Genomic DNA, 11,878 nt, shown 5'->3' with positions numbered 1-11,878 from the left:
AGTGGCACTCAAAGCTCTGCCCACAGGAAAAGGCAGTACCATGTTCCTGATCCTGGCTAGGACACTCATCCCTGCATGTGGCCGCAGTGGTTCTGAGAACAGTCAAAGCTGCTTGCCCATTACCAAGAGGTATTCCTGCAACGTCAGCAAGTGGTCACTTCTGCCCAAGATCTCTCTAGTTGTGAGTCGTGAATAGTTAGCACATAAGGAGGCTAGTTCCTGGCTCCCTTGACAGTCACCACTGTTGTGTGTATACAAGGAAGAGTAAAGGAGACAATTCTTAAGAGGCTCATGGAGCCGCATAAACATGCAGTATCTGAAAGTAGAGGAATTCAGGAAAACCTCACAGAATAAATGGAGAAGAGTGATAGAAATTCTTGAGTGGCTTAGAACAAAGAAAACATAGAAACATCTCCAGCTGCACAGCAAGACACGAGAAGAGAGACAAATGTGACTTTTATTGTTTTATATACAAATGACAGACGTTTGTATTAAAAAGAGAATCCACCCAACCTTTAAGAGCAAGATGGCTTTGAGCTCCAACCGTGCCCTGAACAAACCGGAGGGAAAGTGTTAAAATCAAAGATAAAGATAAAGGAAAAGGGTGAGCCACTTTCTTTACTAAGGTAAGAATTCAAGTGGATCGTTCTGCAAAATGAACAGCCTAATCAGATTTAAGAAAGAAAAATCAAAAGCCAATTTGTCAACTGTACAGTTTGCTTTAAAACCAACCAAACAAAATATCAGTATTAAAAAAATAACCTAACAGATTTATAACCTGCATGGGACACATGGAGCCACGCCCCCATTCCGGTATAAAATGAAACAACAACATCTCTCAATGGTTATTACAGACAATGGTGATGGCAGCAGCAAAACCAGCTGATTGCAGGGTGAGTGTTGCCAGCTGTGAGGGAAGAATGTCGCACTCGGGAACCAGAGACTGGTGACACCACAGCTTGGTCCTCCTGCATTTCAGGTGATTTTAAATGACACAAAGTACATGGTCCAATGTAGCCAAACAAGACTATTCCCCCCCCCCCACGCTTTAGTACTTTTGAGTGAACTACTCCTATGTGCAGACACTCGGTGGGACAGCTGCCCACTGTGCTCATTCAGTCACTGATGTTTTTCTTAGTGTGGACTCAATGTGGGGGCCTAGATCCAGGAAGCTTCGGCACCGATGAGTCTAGTAGTCCTGCAGATAGAGGAAAGGGCAGGACATTAACATCCCCCAAAGTACAACCCTGCTCTCAGAGCTGGGAAACTCAGCTTTCACACACAGCCACGTGACGCACACACATCACTCCTTGCAGGCAAACAGAGATAAGAGAATTTTATTGTAGCTGAACACCCTCATCTGCACATCAAAATCTTCAACTCAGAGCTACACCGACCAGTCACCAACAGGTTTCCATTTACTCGATTAACAATCACAGCCAGAAAGGGGTGGAACCATTTTTCTTGAGTAAAATACATGGGGCTCTGAACTGTCCCCAACACCTGGTACCAAGCAGCAGATAAATCTAGCTATGATAAACTCAGGAGGAAATTCCTCATTTCACACCAGCTAGTCCCCCACCATGAAAATATAAGAGCATAAACCATGGAGGATGCAGACTCTAGAGTGCTGGGGATTAGCCTGCAACCTCAGAGTATAGACTAACAATAAAAACAGTGACACAGCAGGACTGATACTTACAGCTCGTGGCTTTTTGTTTAACTTGAGATCAATCCTGTGATGGGAAAGATAAAAGAAATGTCCATTTCAATACATTACACTTCAACAGGAGTTCCGAGAACCAGCTACAGCATATGGCACAGGCTACAACAAAGGCTATTTGGTTAATTCAACCCACGTTCTCCAAATTGGCCGAGCCAAATCATTGTCCCAACATTACTGGGCAAGGACCAACAACATCAATGAGAGCAGACTCTTTACACCTTGCCAAAATGCATAATCCACCCACTCAATCACAGAAACAGTTATCAAAGGTTCATAATAAAATCACAGAGAAGTTATGCAGCGTGCAACAATGGGATTAAAATGCATGCTCTATGTTAATTTGTTAGAGATAGGTGTAACTATGCCACAGGCATTTATTCAGACATAGTGGTAATAGTTACTTACTTGAAATATACAGAGAAAGAGAGAGGATTTTGAGACAACAGGTATTATAAAATCAAGGGGATTGGCTTTATTACATTTCTCCAGAGGGAAATATCCAAATTTACACCACTAATCTCTTTAGGAAGCAAAGCCAGAAATCAGTTTTTAACTATTTATTAAGATAAAGTTTCTCTACTTAAAAACGAAATAAAGAGGCAGAAGAGTAAAGTTGATTGAATTTTGCTGAAGTTATTAAATAAAATGTTACCTCCATCATGTTTTTCTGTTTTTTTAAAAAACCTTCCCAGCCTAACCTAATATACATACCTACAATTAAACAGATAAACTACGGGTTAGAAAGGGCTCAGAAAGGCACATCGGTGTCTACACACTAACAAGACAGCACAAGTACTAATTCAAGTCAAACTTACTCAAAGTCATAATCAAACATGCCAGGCGGGCTGAGGGGCAGCATTTGAAAGGAAGAAAGCAATAGCCATTAATATACTAATGAATTCAATAAATAGGTTGATTAGCCACCCTAGCGAGAGTATTGAAAAAAATAAAGCCAATGTCCAAATGCCATAAAGTTCTTATTTTATATAGAATATGTTATTTATTTATTTATTTACCAGAATTTGGCACAAAAAAGCACTCCGGACTTGGCAGTGCAGAGCCCCCCTCCCCAAGTGGATTGCTGGGAAATGAGATGTTAAACAGAGGAAGAGTGGTTTATAGAAGGTATTTTTATATGCAGAGAAGGAAGCCATCAGCTATTTGGAGTTGCGCGTTAGCTCCCAGACAGAGACAGAACTTTCTATGCACGCCAAGACAACCAAGTGTGCATTCAGAAAGCAAAGGCTCTCTCCAGATTCTTAGGGCAGAAGCAAAGAAGTTGGTTCAGGCAGCTAGATGGAGGCTGTCATAGAAATATCTAGCAATTTTGCATTCAAATACGGTTGCATGCACATGAGCGCACGCGCGCACACACACACTCACACTTTTCACTTATAAACCTAAAAAGAAAACATTGTGAATTGCCTGAATCTAGTTACCAAACAGTTACACTCTAATCAGCGGACTGTAGCATCCACACCCACCCACGCACACCCACCATGGTGCTCTGTTTCCAGAGAGCTCCTCCTGGAAGCCACCAACTGTGTTTGTTAGAAAGAGGGAAGTTAATACCATTGAAATGTCATGTTAAGCCCTAACTTAGTAGCCTCATTGCAACTGAACTTCTAAGAGGAAGCAGCATTCCTGTTGAATGTGAGATAGTCCTCAGCTGATGCAAGTAGCTGAATATGGGGCGTTTTGGTAGGTAATGGTATCTCTGGCACTTGCACAGCAGAGCGGAACTAAGGGCCCCACGAGAAATGGCCAGCACCTTTCACCTGGTTCACAGTGTACAGATGCCAGACATGAGAGCCGGCTATTCAGCCACGCCGGACCAGCACTGCTAGCAGCGCTAGTGAGGTGTAACATAGGAAAGCTTGGACTACTTTTGCAAGCAGTGTCAACCATGCCTGAAGACAGTCCATTCCAGGGACCCCAATGCTTCAGTCAGCACTCGGCTTATGCAAACAACTGGGAGAGCCTTGAATCAGGATTTGCAGTCACAGGGCAGCCCCAATGACAGACTTTCAAGATTTCTTGTACAATACTTTCATCTCAGGACAGTCAGGAGAAATGGGCAAACTGGCAGGTGTCTGTTTCCGAAGAGCATTTCCCACTATATGTCATTTCAAAGCACCTAGAGTTATATTATTAATTTCTGACGACTAGCTTCATGTTCCTGGATGGTGCCTGGAAATTTTCCTTTGCTGGAAGGATTTGAGGAAGTAGTTAGTAAGAACAGTCAGTTTTAACGTCACAGAGCTGTATCAAATACACTTAGTCTTGTCAGATTCAGTAATTGGCACACTAAGGCATTTTAGAACAACAGTCAATTAATTGTAAGTGACTTTGTATTACACCTCTACCTCAATATAACGCTGTCCTCGGGAGCCAAAAAATTTTACTGCGTTATAGATGAAACCACATTAAATCGAACTTGCTTTGATCCACCAGAGTGTGCAGCCCAGCCCTGCCCCCCCCGGAGCACTGCTTTACCACGTTATATCTGAATTGGTGTTATATCGGGGTGGAGGTCTATTTAGATTTCTCTCTCTGCTTTACATTCTAGGATCATATGAACTGCCATACCAGATCAGATCAGGGTTCCATCTTGTTCAATGTTCTGCTTCCAACAATAGTCAGAATCAGCTGCTTCAGAGGAAGGTACAAGAAACCCCATAACAGAATAACTGGCCCGGAGGGGGAGTTTCTTCCTAACGCCTGTTGCTAGTGGTTGGCTTATGCTCTGAAGCATGAAGGTTTATAAAGCTTTTATCAGTGTGTCAATGTAACTGTGAACTTTCTCATAGCAGTAAGCATTTACGGGGGCAATCTGCATCCTACGTCTCAAAGATATCTCATAGATGTGAGTTCCACAGGTCAAGTATGCTTTGTTTCAAAACTAGTTCCTTCGGGCAGTTTTAAATGTGCTGTCTATTAGTTTTACAGGATGTCCCTTTCCTCTTATATTGTGAGAAACTTATAATGTTATTTACCTCTTCATATAACACAAGAACCAGTGGTCACTCAATTAAATTAATAGGCAGCAGGTTTAAAACAAACATGTGGAACTCATTGCCAGAGGATGCTGTGAAGCCAAAAGTATAAATAAGTTCATGGAGGATAGGTCCATACTTTGCTATTAGCCAAGATGATCAGGAATGCAACCCTACACTCTGGGTGTCCCTAAATCTCTGACTATCAGAAACTGGGACTGGACAACAGGGATGGATCACTCGATAATTGCCCTGTTCTGTCCATTCCTTCTGAAGCATCAGACACCAGGTCACTGTTAGAAGACAGCACACTGGGCTAGATGGATCATTAGCTCTGATCCAGTATGGCCGGTCTCATGTTCTTAAATTATTGTTACTTCGGAAATTGTTTCTAGCTACCTACAGGAAAATCAAAAAGTCTTTCTAAACTACTTCATGATTTCTAGCTCATGAGGAACTAAAAGGAGATATAAGTGAGCAAACATTTTTAAATTTTAAGATTATAACAGGAAGGAAATCCTGGATCTAAGAACTAAAGAGACACTGACACCACAAAACCCAGTCAACTTCAAAAACTGAGTTACAAGTATTCAGTGTAGTACTCAGGCAAAACACCTGCCCATAACCCAGCAATTCCCAAACTGTGGGTTGTGAGCCCAAATGGGATTGCGCCACCAGCAGATGGGGCAGCAGCGATCCCTAGTGTGCGGAAGATGTCATTTTGCTCTGCAGTGTGTCCTCACATGTATGGCGCACGCGAGGTCATGAAGCCTGAAGGACATCATTTTGCTCTATAAAATGGCATCCTCCGCACAGAGTGACTTTGCATGCACCATACGTATGAGATCACACTGTGCGGAGGACGCCATTTTGTAGAGAAAAATGGCATTATCCATGTGGTGTGACCTCACACATACGATCTCTAATAGGCTCTCTCTAAAGCCACCTATTTCAGTATTGGCCACCTAAGGGCAACCAAGTGAAGGCTGTGAGATCTTTACTACTTCTTACATGGCTGTGAGGCCAGCTTCCTTCCAACTGCATTCAAATGAACATGAAAAGCAAGGCAGCTCCAGAACACCACATGGAATAAAGGCTCAATCTGGAGCCAAATTACAACAGAAATGGCTTGGAATCAAAAGTTTGGATGAAAATATCCAGGATTTCCAGGACTTTTATAATCACTGGATTCTCAAAACACTTCCTGATCCTCGTCCCCAAATAGATATGCCAATGTCCCTACCTCACTCAGTTCCAGAGAACAAGATGCAGGCACCAAGGGGACTGGATTGTAACCTCTTCCCCTGGGAGCAAGGCCAGTATTATTCTGCTTTACAGACTGAGACATTGAAATGGCACAGAAAAGGGAGGGGTCCTGTCCCAAGGCCATGCAGGTATCTTATCAGAGCTGGGATTAGAAATTAGGAGCTCTTGCCATCCAGTACCCTGCTCAGTCCACTAGCCCAACTGTTTCTAAATGCCTCCCACTCTTGTCCCTCCTGGAGATTATGGGAGGGGGGCCAGATAGGTTGTCTGATGTCACCCAATGAATGTAATAAATTTGATTTAGTGACTTGCAGGTTAACATGAAGAGAGAAATCAGATTGTCATTTGAGCTTAATGACCCCAACTAACCAGTGGTCTGAACTGCTCATTGCTCTAATACATTTGGCTACTTTCAGGCAATAAAGCCATTTTGGCAACAACCAGCTGTTCAGAGGACGTGGTGAGTGCAGCTGGCCCCACTAACCTGTGTCGATTTTTGTTCTTCCGTTTTTTGTGGCTGCTGTGGTGACTCCCCGAGGAGGTGGAAGAAGCCGCTTTCTGGGGTTTCACTCCCTGCACAGACCCATCCAGCTCTTCAGGATCCTCCTGGTTGGGCTCATTCTCCTGATTGTGAAAATCTGGAGAAGTATCACTCTCTGTCCCACTACCTGGCTCGCCTAGAACACAACAAATCCAGAAGAGCACAGCTGTTACTTTCCAGCAGTTCAGCTCTGGTGAATCCCTTCGCACTAACAATAAGAAAGCGCTGAAGCCAAATCCTGAGTAGAGCAGCAAACCGCATATGGAAGCCACATGGAGGGAAGCTTAAAGTCTTCAGTATATAGCACAGAAAAAGGTCACTAAGCGTGACTAAGCAGCATTTCCTCAGTGTGGCAAGTTACCCCCTTAGAAACTGATGCATGCTAGAATCAAATCAACACCTGATTTAGGAACAACCCCAGTAAAAATGTATTTACTGCATAATTTAGTATTTCTATAGTATATGCCACACAATGCCCTTAAGCACCCAAGAAACGAAGCCATAAGAGCAAAAATTCTCAGCCCCAAAGGCAGAAAGCTGACACTGCACCTAGTTGTGCCAACAATCCATTTTATTGTGGATTAAAAGTTAGTGCATGTAAAACTCAACCTCTGCATCAAAGCTGAACAGTTAGAGGCTGTGCTAACTCAGGAGGGAAGATGTAAACTTGTGTGAACCTTGTGACAGATGCCAGGGGTTCTGTGCGGAAAGCAGGGGAAAAAAAGTGCCAGAGCTCCAACCCCTAGAGCCTCATCTCCTAAAAATATCAAACCCACTTCACTTGCAGACAGCAACTCAAGCAGCCACAAAAGATAATGCCATTGCTAAAAGAAAGGTCTACATTTTAATTTTAATGTATACACTTGTAAGAGTACAATGTGACCTTTTTTAGAGCAACACAATTGCTGAGGTGTGAAAAGAAACACACCTAACTGACAGGGAATCACAAGGACTAGTAAAACAGTGCTGGAAGGGGAACTCTCTAATAGGACCATAATTACCCTCGGTCATGCATGTGGTAAGGGGAGAAGCATAGGCGCTGACTCCATGGGTGCTTCAGGGCTGGAGCACCCACGGGAAAAAATTAGCAGATGCTTAGCACCCACCAGCAGCCAAACTCCCCCTCCCCACTCAACTCCTGCCCGCAGGCAGCCCGCACTGATCAACTCCTCCCTCTCCCTCCCCGTGCGCTGAGGAACAGCTCCGTGATGTGCAGGAGGTGCTGGGAGGCGGAGGGAGGAGCGGGGATGGGGCGTGCTCAGGGGAGGGGGCAGAAAGAGGCGGGGAAGGGGCAGGGGTAGGGTTTTGGGGGAAGGGGTGGAGTTGAGCACCCCCAAGGAAAATTAGAAGCCGGTGCCTGTGGGTAAAGAGAACTGACACGTGACCTAATTCCTCAGGAAGCAGTTTGCTTCATTCCAAGTTAGTCAGATGGTGAGAGGAAAGAAGAAATAGCTTACGCTTTTCAATGAGCTGGTCCTGAACACCGGCCAATGCACTGACTGCCTAGAAAATCAGAAGGCGCATTAATAAAGACAGATTCCCATTTTTTATTTTTTTCAAGCTCTCAAAAACATGCAAGGCCCCTCACAGAACAAGAGGTGGTTCTTTGGTCTCTGCTCCAAAGAACTTGCAGTCTTAACTCAGCATGTCATGACAGGAAGGCATTAAAGCCAAAAAGGAAGAGGAGGGAGAATGACAATGAGGGCAGGAATAGGATTGTGAGGCCCAGAAGTTTCTTGATTGGTCTGTCACCCACTCCCTCCTCTCAGAGGCATTTGGGCATTGCAGCAGGTGTGAATTTTATGGGAGTGTGGAAGAAAGCTTGGAGATGCTTGTGAGTGAAGACAGATCAACATAGCCATTGAAAGGGCACAAACTATGCCCAGGGGACTAGTCCTAAGAACAAGGAGAGATCAGCCACTCCAGGGTTTCCTCTCAATGAGGCCAAAGACAACAGAATAAACAGGCTATTATCCCCCTGTGAACAACTGAAGGAAACTCCATGAAGAACAATTCAGCACAACCTGGAAGAAAGGAGAAGAGTGAGAAATGACAGAGGGTACAGCGCACAATATATGATCTGTCAGCTCAGATTTGTCCATCCCAATGTTCATGGGCAAAGGCCAGGCAGTTTTGCCCAGGAAGCTCAGGACTTAAGTTGGCATTGCATGCTGTCAGGTCACAAGCACTGTACTCACTGCTGCTGAGGTGACCGAAGATTTGCTGAAGAGTCGTTCGGCTTCTTTAAATTTCCGGTTCCTTCGGTCGTTTTTGCTGTTCGAGTTTCTGAAATACACAGCACAGTGTCACTGCAAATACTCAGTCACCATGTCAGATGGTGTTCTGTTCCCTTACCTACCTACACAAGGCATACCCTGCAGGTTAGGACAAGGTAGGACAGACACTGCAGCGCAAGGACACTGCACAAAAGTCCCTAATGGACCAGCCACTAATCCCTGGGAATGCCCTGCACCCATGTCTTTACTGTTATCTGAAGAGAAATCATGACTGCTACATGCTGTGTCCCCTGAAAACATATGGAGACTTGGGGAATTCCACAAATCCCCAGTACCCATATGGCTCCCGTTGGTGCCGGGAAGAGGGGATTTAGATACAAGTGCACAGAGAAGTTTCACTGGCTGATGTTGTTTCAACTGGTCCACAAACAAGGTATCTTAAGAGAAACAATGCCCTGTGTATTCGCTAACCTCAGGGATCATCCCAATCTATTGTGTTGTTGTTTTTTTTAAAGTTCTGCTTATCAAAGCTGTTTAGAAGCCAGAACCTCAGGACTGGGATGGAAACATATTACAAAGAGAAAAGCCCAATTGTTACATGCCAGAGTGAAACTACTATCCCCTGAACCAGGGCACCCAGAAAAGTCACCTCTCTTCACTCACTTCTGGTTTGTCAGGTAGCGGTCCCAGCCACGGATGATGTTGCCGTACATCTGGGTGTCCTCTAAGTAGCTGCCCTCAAAAGCATAGATCTGCCTCTCCAAATTCGCTAGGGTCTCCTGGTATAAGAAGCACAGAACAAAACAAAAAGAGGCTAATGCCAGCATATCCCCAAAGCTGGTCAATGACAAAGGGGTACCGTAGCTGGCTATAGCCACAGGACTCCCAGGAGTCTGCAGAGGCTGAGAGAGCTCTGGATGTGGGTCAGCTCCCCCAGATCTCGCAGTTTACGCCTGCTGCAAGGGAGCAGGCAGGGAGGGGTGGGAACAGATGGAAAAGACGGAGGGGAGAGGATGCAAGAGATGACTGTGGATTTGTGCCTGTTGCCACGGAAACGGTACCCCCCCATACCGCTACTGTCCAATGTGCTTTCTATATCCCTCCCCCTTTTCCCAATCCCACCCCCTCGATTCCCCAATCCTCAATGCCCCCAAGACCCGGTGCACCCCACCCCCCACCCCAATCCTCACTGCCCCCCCAAGACCCGGTGCACCCCATCCCCAACCTCGATCCTCACTGCCCCCCCGAGCCCGTGCACCTCATCCCCCACCCCGACCCTCACTGCCCCCCCGAACCCGTGCACCCAGATCCTCACTGCCCCCCCGAGGCCATGCACCCCAATCCTCACTGCCCCCCAGCCCGTGCACCCCAATCCTCACTGCCCCCCATCCCCAATCCTCACTGCCCCCCCCGAGCCCGTGCACCCCGATCCTCACTGCCCCCCCAGCCCGTGCACCCCAATCCTCACTGCCCCCCATCCCCAACCCCAATCCTCACTGCCCCCCCAGCCCGTGCACCCCGATCCTCACTGCCCCCCCAGCCCATGCACCCCGATCCTCACTGCCCCCCATCCCCAACCCCGATCCTCACTGCCCCCCCAGCCCGTGCACCCCAATCCTCACTGCCCCCCCAGCCCGTGCACCCCAATCCTCACTGCCCCCCATCCCCAACCCCAATCCTCACTGCCCCCCCCAGCCCGTGCACCCCGATCCTCACTGCCCCCCATCCCCAACCCCAATCCTCACTGCCCCCCCAGGCCGTGCACCCCGATCCTCACTGCCCCCCCAGCCCGTGCACCCCAATCCTCACTGCCCCCCATCCCCAACCCCAATCCTCACTGCCCCCCCCAGCCCATGCACCCTGATCCTCACTGCCCCCCATCCCCAACCCCGATCCTCACTGCCCCCCCAGCCCATGCACCCTGATCCTCACTGCCCCCCATCCCCAACCCCGATCCTCACTGCCCCCCCAGCCCGTGCACCCCGATCCTCACTGCCCCCCATCCCCAACCCCAATCCTCACTGCCCCCCCAGCCCGTGCACCCCGATCCTCACTGCCCCCCCAGCCCGTGCACTCCAATCCTCACTGCCCCCCATCCCCAACCCCGATCCTCACTGCCCCCCCAGCCCGTGCACCCCGATCCTCACTGCCCCCCATCCCCAACCCCGACCCTCACTGCCCCCCCAGCCCGTGCACCCCCATGCTCTCTAGCCCCATTCCCCAGAGGCCCCCTCGCCCCACGGCGGGGCTGCGGACCCAGCTCGACCCGGGGCGCTGCCGGGAGCGCGGGGGGAAGCGCGGCCTAGCCGGCCCGCGGCCTCTCGTAGCGCGGGGGGCGGCGGGGCGGGGGGCGGCCGCCGCGCTCCCTGCCCCTCACCGCCAGCTCCTGCTTGCGCTTCACCAGCTCGGCCAGCTCCCGGCGGGTGTCGGGGATCTGGGGGGGGCCCCCGGCCTTGGTGTGCAGCGCCGCCATGATGGGCTGCGGCCTGCGGCGGGGCGGGAGCCGCGCCGGGAGGAGGGGGCCGCAGCCGGGCTGCGCTGCCGGCCTGGGCCGCCGGGGGCAGCGCTGAGACCCGCCCGCCGGATGGGCCCTGGCCCGGATCCCGCGCACCGGGGCCCCCTTTGCACCGACCCCCCCCCGCAAGCCCCCTCGCATCGACCCCCCATCCACCCCGCACCGAGCCCCCCCCGGAACCGCCCCCTGGAGCCCCATTCACCCCGCACCGAGCCCCCCCGCGAGCCCCATCCACCCCGCACCGAGCCCCCCCCGGAACTGCCCCCTGGAGCCCCATGCACCCCGCACCGAGCCCCCCGCGACCCCCATCCACCCCGCACCGAGTCCCCCCCCGGAACCCTCCATACCGAGTCCTATCCACCCCGAGACCCCCTTTGCACCAACCCCCCCGCACCGATCCCCTATCCACCCAGCATCGAGACCCCTGCACCGAGCCCCCCTGGTACCCCTATCCACCCCGCACCGAGCCACCCCTGGGACCCTCCATACCGAGCCCCATCCACCCCAGGACCCCCTTTGCACCGACCCTCCCGCACCGAGCCCCCCCGGGACCCGCCTTGCACCGACCCCCCGTCCACCCAGCACCGAGACCCCTGC

The 11,878-nt window shown here is 49.6% G+C and overlaps 1 protein-coding gene across 5 annotated transcripts; it reads right to left on the bottom strand.

Moving 5' to 3' along the window:
* Positions 1 to 438: 438 nt before the first annotated feature.
* On the bottom strand, positions 439 to 11,285 carry MEAF6 (MYST/Esa1 associated factor 6). 5 transcript variants are annotated; one of them, XR_003997305.1, is made up of 9 exons: positions 11,144 to 11,285; positions 9,430 to 9,545; positions 8,728 to 8,815; positions 7,987 to 8,032; positions 6,473 to 6,665; positions 3,225 to 3,267; positions 2,379 to 2,437; positions 1,703 to 1,736; positions 439 to 1,198 (listed from the first exon to the last, which is right to left on the bottom strand). XR_003997305.1 is itself a non-coding variant. In XM_030539037.1 (8 exons), exons 1-8 carry the CDS (start codon positions 11,237 to 11,239, stop codon positions 1,190 to 1,192), a joined length of 612 nt encoding a protein of 203 aa, XP_030394897.1. In that variant the 5' UTR covers positions 11,240 to 11,285; the 3' UTR covers positions 439 to 1,189. The 5 variants fall into 5 exon arrangements, 3 of the variants coding, with proteins under 3 accessions (XP_030394897.1, XP_030394898.1, XP_030394896.1); XR_003997306.1 differs by lacking the exon at positions 3,225 to 3,267; XM_030539037.1 differs by lacking the exons at positions 2,379 to 2,437; positions 3,225 to 3,267 and adding an exon at positions 2,542 to 2,571.
* Positions 11,286 to 11,878: the final 593 nt, after the last annotated feature.

This window comes from Gopherus evgoodei, chromosome 20, assembly GCF_007399415.2.
Source record: "Gopherus evgoodei ecotype Sinaloan lineage chromosome 20, rGopEvg1_v1.p, whole genome shotgun sequence".
NCBI classification, from domain to species: Eukaryota; Metazoa; Chordata; order Testudines; family Testudinidae; genus Gopherus; species Gopherus evgoodei.
This window is presented reverse-complemented; position numbering and strand designations above follow the sequence as displayed.

Coding starts and splice junctions, on each gene's coding strand:
- MEAF6 (XM_030539036.1), bottom strand. CDS start 11,239: ATGGCGGCGCTGCACACCAAGGCCGGGGGCCCCCCCCAGATCCCCGAC. Junction 8,816..9,429: donor CGCTACCTGACAAACCAGAA/GTGAGTGAAGAG, acceptor TGTGTATTTCAG/AAACTCGAACAGCAAAAACG. Junction 8,033..8,727: donor CTTCGGTCACCTCAGCAGCA/GTGAGTACAGTG, acceptor CTGATTTTCTAG/GCAGTCAGTGCATTGGCCGG.